General features: G+C 38.3%; 1 protein-coding gene across 1 annotated transcript; it reads left to right on the top strand.

Annotated features, from left to right (window-relative positions):
• Positions 1 to 2,857: 2,857 nt before the first annotated feature.
• Positions 2,858 to 3,503, top strand: Smp_169340 (hypothetical protein; the record flags this gene model as incomplete). The annotated part of the gene is made up of 4 exons (XM_018797823.1): positions 2,858 to 2,902; positions 2,966 to 3,091; positions 3,126 to 3,278; positions 3,314 to 3,503. 4 exons carry the CDS (start codon positions 2,858 to 2,860, stop codon positions 3,443 to 3,445), a joined length of 456 nt encoding a protein of 151 aa, XP_018652826.1. The 3' UTR covers positions 3,446 to 3,503.
• Between the last annotated feature and the right edge of the window lie 5,627 nt (positions 3,504 to 9,130).

Here is a 9,130-nt window from a genome sequence, read left to right as displayed (position 1 = left end):
TGAGATTGTAGTGGTATGTGCCCCTAACTACACTCTATTTCAAGCCAAGCATGTAATTACTGCGATTTACATTCAGCGTGTAACACCAGTGGAAGATCGAAGATGTTGAACACAGGAACAAATAATCAGTATGACGTGGCGCAGTCCTACGGGTACGGTTATCCGTGTGGCGAACCACTATTTACCACAACAAATTATTCCATCTTCAACTCAAATGTGTTCCCCAGGAGTGTTAAACATACTATTGCTGATTGTCACGATACGACGAGTCAAAATAGACATTGATGTGGATTCCAAGTAAGATCTTATAGACCAGGGAGTCGCGTCATCCTAAATCTGTTATTCCGGGTGCTATGACTTTATGAAAAAGAAGAAGATTGTACCCCATCCGTTACGATTTTACGTTCGGCCTTTTGTTACGTGATTTGTCCACCAATCGAAATATGACTTATTCTATTTTAGTAACGTGCCAAACCAATAACAGTCTACCGTTATGAGGAGACTAATGTCCTCAATGGTCCCTTGTACTCCTAGCCCGTCCATTTGAATTCAGAACACCAATGACAGCTTCCATCATGCAAACCATTTACTTCAAAAATACTTGGTCCATATACCAACCAAACATACCACATCACACCATAAAATAGAAAATAATATTTGTACAAGATCAAGCCATAATGTGACTGTGAACGTGGGATACGATAATCAATAAACTGAGCATAATTTAGGAACAGTCAATCGTATGACAATAATTCATAGGTCAAAATGAAGTTCATAATAAGATGAATATAGAAATACACAACCTAATTACTCAGTAGTTAAACAGTAAGAATATATACAGAATAATAGTCCATTAATAGGTCCTGGAAGTTGTCCGTACTTATGTCTTCACTAGGATGTAACACCGGGATTAGGCCTATTATAATTGTAAAGTGAGATCGATAAACGAACACACCAATGATAAGGTGTAACGATCACCACCACATTAACTTTCTTTGACCTTGTGTGACTATGTCTTGTTTATCCACCAATCACAATTTTATGTTCACTGTAAAACAATATTCGTCACGTTGACTCATTTTTCTTATGCTCTAGCTACTGTTCGGTATGTTATTTATGTCTCTCCTTTTTCCTATGCAATAGACTGCGCTGTTTATTTGTATACTAACGTTGTTAACTTACGTTTTTGAAACAGATAAAGTTTATAAAGCCAAATAGCTTACTTGTTCTAATTTTCGCTAAGCTAAGACTCTGTACTCGACAGTCTAGAGAATAGCTTAGAGTTGCACCTATAGGAGATTGCTTCCTACAATAATAGTACCAAAAACATATGTACCAATACCAAACAGGACCATAATTCTACATTGTTGAGTTAGTCTAAAAAAGCTCATGTTTACTCGCATGTATTACTTACGATTGTTACTCCCTGTGAATGTGCATGGGCTGCCCACCAGCATTCTTCAGCCAACCACGTTATAGATGACCCTTTCCAGTAGTTCCCAGCCACTATTCATCCTTTTCATGTCTGCTTCTAAGTCCTGGAGATTCTGACTTTGATATTGGTTGACAGTCGTTTCGAGTTCCAAATGTTCTCCAATTGTAGGAATGCCATCCTTACTTTGCCAATCCTTGCCTCAAAGTCTGAATTCGATCATCCTCGTTCATCGGTGATGCTGACTAGGTGAAAGAGAATGGTTGTCTTCACCTGCATTCGTTCATGTGTATGTGAAAAAACATTCAAGTCAAGTCGGCTGTGTAATCGTCAGCGGCTTAATTTCGAAAAGTTCAAGCTTCCTGTTCAAATCTATCCAATGCATCCTATTATTTTTTTTTCTGTGGACTGAAAGCATTATCAGAACTGTCTTTAAAATTCATAATCATAGGCGAATCATTACAAACTGTGTTCGTTTCCCAGGTTTAAATGTACATTGAGGCTGAGACCCTTTATATTTGTCAGTTGGAATTCCCGTCGGATTCCCGTGCTCTTTATTGACTAGCTGAACGATCTTGAGAGTAAATTGTACGGTCAAATCACTAGCTGACTTCACTACAAGACCTGGGCAGTTCTGGTTTTGATGGAAACACTAATTTCTTAAGTCTATTGACAAGGTTTCAGTCGCCTACCGAATTTCTGGGGACCAGCGTTGCGTTTAAGGAGCCTGCGTTGGAAGACCCAAGTTCGCTAAGTTTAACACAGTCGATAACATGGAGATGCTACGTTTCGGAATATACCCACCGATGTCCATACGTATTCCATCGACAACGTTGTCGAAAACCATCTTCTTCAGTCCATCTAGAGGCTCTGTTTGTTCATCAATCTCAGAAACTCCTTTATTCAAGGATTCTGATATTTGTTCTCCATGACCATGGTGAAATATAAATTGTTAAATAAATCTTTGGAAAACGATAAAACAATGAAAACGTTCTCAAAACGGATAAAAACGGCCGTATATAAAGTTTGGACATACTAAAACTAACCACGACATCAAAAGCTGTAAACATTTGATATTAAGTTGAGGCAAACCACAGTCAAATATTAACTGCAATAAAAATCAAAAAAGTTATCTACCGAATTTTAACCTCTTTGGGTCGAAAATGGCACTTTTTATGGGTAGGGACATGGCACAAGTTTGAGAAATCCAAATCACGTCAGAACTGAAATTCCAGTTCATAAAGCATGCATCTTGTGCTCGAAAATCATGGAACGAAATTGTATGCTGTTCCAAAACTAGGTAAGATTTACTGCTCACCAAACACAGATGCTAACAAACAGACAGTTTCGATTTCTGCCCATTGTAAATTGATTACATGCATTGACCTTATGCGATTTACAAACGCATTACAATAAAGCGGGGAAATGAGTTCGGATGCGCTACCATGTGATGACTTCCTGCAATCAGCAGTAAGCTAGCCTATGATATTCGAAACTGTCTTTAATGACATGGAACTCACGATAATTAACTAGAGACTCCTCAGTCTGTGGAGGAAATCTGATGACCGTGTACGATATGAACTTAATTCAGAATTACCTACAGCGTCATTCCTCAACAAAGTAGACTATACCAGCAAGTGTAATACTTTTGTTAATAAAGTAAGCACAACGGTGACTTTCGTAATTATAAAAGATGCTTAGTTATCACGAGAAAAGAACTAATGCGATCAAAGATTGTATCAAGCTAACGGCAGAGAGACTTATCGCACTGCAACGTTCCTCGGAGCTCAGTAGTAATGAATGCAACAAAGAAGTTACGCGCGACATTCAAAAGAAACAACTCCTGGTATATTTTTCATATCCTTGTTAATTTTTTTGCAGTTGAGACAGTTTCAAACTGAACTTTTAAATGAGGAAGTCATCCAAACTTCAGCGTTTAAAGTAATATACGAACGCTGTCGTGAGCATTTCCGACATCCTGTTTTCGACAAATTCAGAGATTATGATTTGTAGCTCTGTTAGTTTTTCGTTCAATGTTTTCCAGTAACTTTATTTAATAGATATGTTTTCGAATTTGTATATATTTTCTGTTCTGTAGTCACATTGACTAGTTGAGGTAAACTTCTAAGGTCTCTGACTAGCATCGTATTAAAAATGTGCCAACTGATATATTACTGCCAGATTCTAAGCTGTGTTCGGTCTAGGTGATCTTACATAATTTACAAATATATGCCATTCGATTATTCAGTCAGCTATAAACTGCAAGTCAGAAATTCAAGCTTCTAGACGTGCTAGGGTGAAGGTATCTGTTCCAGATTTCTGGCTGACGTGAACCACACTGAAATTGTTGGAGTCTGTGGAGTGGACGATATCATGGCTAGATTTCTAGTACGCAATCGATTCACTGAAGCTCGGTCAGATTCTTGAACAATCAACAATCAGTGTCACTCATCACATGCGGGTCCATGTACTCAGCTCTGAATTTCATAGTGATACTACGGCTGCCCGAACCCGCACTTTTTAAACCTGTTAGATAAAAGCCTACCGCTGAAATCAATAAGTTAATTTTCTACTTGAAAATATGTTGGTAGTCGTCAGCAGAACTTGTGGCTAGGTGGTTATTTTCTGCTTAGGTTGATAAATCCTAAAAATCGGTGTTTATCTTGGAGATAAGTGTCTCTTAGTTTATGCAGCATTCCTTGAATAAATATGCTGGACGAACGATTGCCACATGATTATGTATGCAGTTTTCCACTTTGGTAGCTTTGTACGATATGCCGTTCTTTGGCTAATAATAGATTTAAGGATACGGATGTCTCTGTCATCACTGATTTTAGAGGCAAGAAGAAAAGATACCATCCATAGTCAATAACATTGTCAAGATCTAGTGTCAGGAAAACTAAGTCTCATCACCATTTAGTCTATACGGATTTTAGCGCTATGGACTTTTGTTTCCACACTAACGTTCATGGCTACAAGTAAACAAGAATATAAAAAGTTAGAACAAAAACTAACCATTTCAAAGAAAAGTAACGTTATAAATGGTTAATAGGTCACACTATTTTTTTCAGTGAAACTCTGCTCAAACCGGTGCTGCGCGTTCTCACTTAACACAACCACGCAAATTTAATATAGGCTGTGACTAGAACTTCATGTTGAACATCGACACTACTTGGTTACACCGCATGAAGATTTGTGGTACTGAACATAAGTTAGATACCCCCAATGGAGCAAAGCCGCTGACCAGCATTCTCCAACGCACTTTGTCCTGGGTCTTCATTTGTAGTTCTATCGAATATTTCTTCATTCTTCTCATGTGTCTCCATTTCTCGGCGTAATGTGTTCTTTGGTGTTACTCTTCTCTTTTGGCCTTGAGGATTCCATGTGAAGGCTTGCCTTGTGATACAGTTGGGTTCTTTCCTTATTGTGTGTCCTATCCACTTCCAGCGCTTGCTCCTGATTACTTTCTCCACTGGAATCTGGTTTGTTCTCTCCCACAGTAGGTGGTTGCTGATAATGTCTGCTACATCTGCTTTCAGTGCTTCTGCTGTAATGTTATCTAGTCTCGCTGCTTTGCTGCTCTTGATTTGTCTGATGACCATGCTGACCTCTTCAATTGTTGGTGGGCCAACATCGATTGGGATGTCCTTGGGTGCTGCTTCGATGTTGGGTAGGTTCAATGGATTGTCTATTCGATTTAAGAGTTCCTTAAAGTGCTCTACCCATCTGTTTCTCTGTTCCTCAATATTGGTGATTACTTTGCCTTCCTTGCTTTTCACTGGTCGTTCTGATTTACGGTAATTTACAGCGAGCTTCTTTGTTGTATCACACAATTGTCTGATGTTTCCTTCTCTTGCAGACTTTTTTTACCGTCATTGCTAGATCTTCCACATATTTACGTTTGTCAGTCCTGATGCTCTTCACTTGCTTGTTTGCTTCTGTGTATTCAGCTTGTGCCCTGGCTTTCTCTTTTCTTGTTCAGCTGATATTGATTATTGCCTTCTTGTTCCTCCCTCCTTCAATCTTATCCGGTGTATCAACAGTGATTCGTTCATTGTGATGGTGCTTCTTGTGGCCCAGAATCTCCTGACATGTTGAAGTGATTGCCTCCTTGATCTCTTTACAGCTGTTCTCCAATTTGGTTCCCTCTCCAGTGAGTAGATTGTGAAAGGCCTGGAACTTATTTTTGAGGGCTATCTTGAATTCATTGTGTCTGTCAGTATCTCGAAGAAAAGTCGTGTTAAACTTTTATGATGTGTCCATCCCGTTGTCCAGTGCTCCTTGAGTTTCAGTTTCATCTTGGCGACCAGCAAGTGATGATCTAAGGCTATATCAGCTCCACTCTTGGTTCTCACGTCCTCCATCGTCCTTCTGAACTTCGTATTGATGCAGATACGGTTGATTTATTTCTGTGTAGTGTGTATATGGGGTACAGATGATGGCTGAGTATAAAAGACCAATTATTCCCTGCGTATTCGATTTTTAATTCTCAAAAAACTATGTGTATTATGTACTGTGCTTCGTATCATTTTGAAATTGAGATTTCTCTAAGTAAACTAGATTACCACGCTAAATGTCACAGCAAGCTGATGGTGTGCCCTTTGAAATCTCGTTACCACTTATTCGAATGCAAACCCATCAAATCAAAGTAAAATTCTGTGATCACTCCTTAGTAAGATTGTTGTGCTTATGAAATAATAAGTTAGTAACAAACAAAACGTTTTCTAGAGTTAGATATGTTCTGTAAGATTGCGTTAAGTTAACCTTTAGCAGTAAAAAATATACAACCTTGTTAGTGTCTCTACGTATATAACTGATGTATATAAAACCTATGTATATAGCCTCCAAATGCCCTGGCACGGCTGAGAGTGGGGAGAGTACTCCCTCCCTCTCCAAATGCCCTCACATGGCCTCGCGTATGTAGCCTCTGCCGGGGAAGTCCTACTCACTGCCTTCTCGTGGCATTACTGTCGTTCACGAAATTGAGAGGACGAAAAACGAATGTCCGGCGCTTTAACCGGATTGGTGGACACGGTAATTTCACATAGGGTAGTTGGAAAACCCTGATTCTAAACCAATGGTGCACATGGACTCCAGTATCCTGAGGGAACAAATGGCGTATGAATCAATCGTTGGTCACTGGCTACCATGGGACTGCATCTCCTTACGATGCTCCACTGCCTTATGGATCAGACCTTTAGGTCAAAGGCTCGGGGTGTGGCCCTCTAAGAAAACCACCTGCCTCAGTTTAGGCACCTGGACAGTATCACAGCCCTTACACAAATCAAATAAGATTTGTGTGGCGCATATATATCTGGTGCCCCTTTGTATCAATATTTATGTGTTTAAATAAAGAAATAAAATATAACCTCTGGTCGGTTTCAGTGCTTATCATTGAGCTCTAAAGCCCAGTTTAACCTCAAAAGCTCAGAGTATGTTATAAACATGAAACTAGGGAGTAGGAAATATGATGAGGGAAAAGTATATACAGCTGTAACTTTCGACAAAATTGAGATAAAGTCCTATTAGAATTCAATTCCTGACGTTATGAATTACACAAAATTCTAAGAAATCTCTTTATAGTGATAAATACAGCAAAACAACCCAATCCCTCATTAATTATTCAATTCGTTGTGATAGCCAGTCACCAGATCTACACAATATTTAAAATGATACAATGTATAAAACAAACAAGGCGTTATAATTCTAAAGAATGTTAGCTCTGCCGATATGTTTGGAATTCTGTACGAAAGTGGATTACGGAAACAAGTACGATACGCGATAATGATGCGATTAAAAAGACACCATGTGCCCTTTCGGTTTGCATATAAATAGCCAAACTAATAAATTACTGATGTGACATTGCTTAATACGTTGTAATCATGGATGGCCTATTTGTGTGGCTTACATAGCGTCAAAAGGATTGGCCGCTCAAACACCTTACAGTGCCGAAGAAATTCTACCGAATATAATACGACCATTCTTAAGTACTTGTAGAGAGCTCACCTGATTACCGACCTATTCACTTTTCTTGACTAGTGTGACTTCGCCTCTAGTGTTACCGCTGGTCCCAAACCCGTGTGAACGACTAGCAACTATAACTCATAAAAAGAAATCCCGATACAGATTTACTCACTATAGAAAATCAAAGGGTATTTATAGTAAACTGGCCATGAACCGACTACACTGAGTCAATATGAAAGTTTTTTGAGCTCCACTCCATTACGATATGCTTAATCTACAGAGCCATTGTTTGCTACGAATCTACTGGATACAAACTGATAGCCATCAGAGTTCCTAATGAAACATATATCCGTAACAATTTGAAGTAAAATCATCAATGGCTTTCTTCTTAATACAATAGTCATGTGCTATAGTTACCGAGGGAAGAATACGAGGTGTAAAAAAATCTTAAGATGAATACTTACTGAAGTCATATGTCGATTTCTCATTAAGGCTACAATGAGTTCACAGGATAAGGGATAAACTGCCTACCTCAACCAGCTCATCATTTCAGTTGCTCTTATGAAGCCAATCAAATTAGCCGTACAACCAAACAAATCGTTTGCCACAATTATGAACATCACTCCTCTTGGTTGGCCAAAGAGGAGAACAGAAAAATAAGCTCTATTTTGCCACATTTCATGGATACCGGTCACTGTGTCGATACAAATTTAGTTTTCTACGTTATTTGCAGAACTCTATCGGACTTCCCTCATATTTTTTAACATGAATAGGTATACACATAAAAAAACATAACCTTTGTGTACAGAAAAAGTCTACATGGAAACCTAATTTACCAGAACCTTGCTCATCTTGGCTACTACATTTCTCAAAAGTTTGCAATTCGATTAGTGTTAGCGGGAAATATACCGAATTATGGCAGGTTATGTGCATGATCGTGACAGTGCACGCTGATTGGCTAATTCTAAACCAATCAGCTCTGGCAGATTATTGGAGAACCATCTAGAAGTTTCTTATGCATATACTATAAATATATGAACGTTTTTCTAACCATTGATTGCTGTTCACCTACCTACCCTTGTTATTTTGAATGCAATTTCGTTCCTGTTCAACGTGTTCTGATTTTGGGGGTCTTATCGAGTGTCATTGTATAAGAATACTAAGCAATAGGAGTAGCTGGGTCGTTTATTAGCAATAATAATTAGGTTTTAATTTGTAACTTCACTTTACATCATCAATGTTGACAATCTGATTACTTACACCCATTTTATTAATTTTGAAAACACTAAATGTTTTTACATTCAATTGCTTAATTTCAAACCGAACTAATTCTTGTCCTTAAGTAGCGAATTATTATTTCTAACCAACTATGTAATCCTAACTTCAGATGTAATTTTACATCTGAGTTTCTAGCTGGTTACTATATTTTAAAGAAATATCGAAGAACATTGTTGAGTTGACCAGTCACCTTTTATTAGCCATTGCTTTTATTACTAACTTTAAAATATATAAAGCAATGCGTGAACTAACTGAAAAAATAAATACTTCTTCCCAGGAAATCTGAGGTAACTTTCTCCCCGAAGCCACTGAATTACTGCTACTCTTGATCGACCCCACAACCTTTAATTATTCATAGATAAATGTCAGCAGCACATAGATTGGTTTAAAGCGTGTTTCATGCACGATTGAGTTGATGCATGTTGATTGGCCAATCCTTATCCAATCAGCGCTAGT

This window comes from Schistosoma mansoni, chromosome 5, assembly GCF_000237925.1.
Source record: "Schistosoma mansoni strain Puerto Rico chromosome 5, complete genome".
Taxonomy (NCBI): Eukaryota; Metazoa; Platyhelminthes; class Trematoda; order Strigeidida; family Schistosomatidae; genus Schistosoma; species Schistosoma mansoni.
The sequence above is the reverse complement of the archived record's forward strand: the minus strand, read 5'-3'. Positions and strand labels throughout refer to the sequence as shown.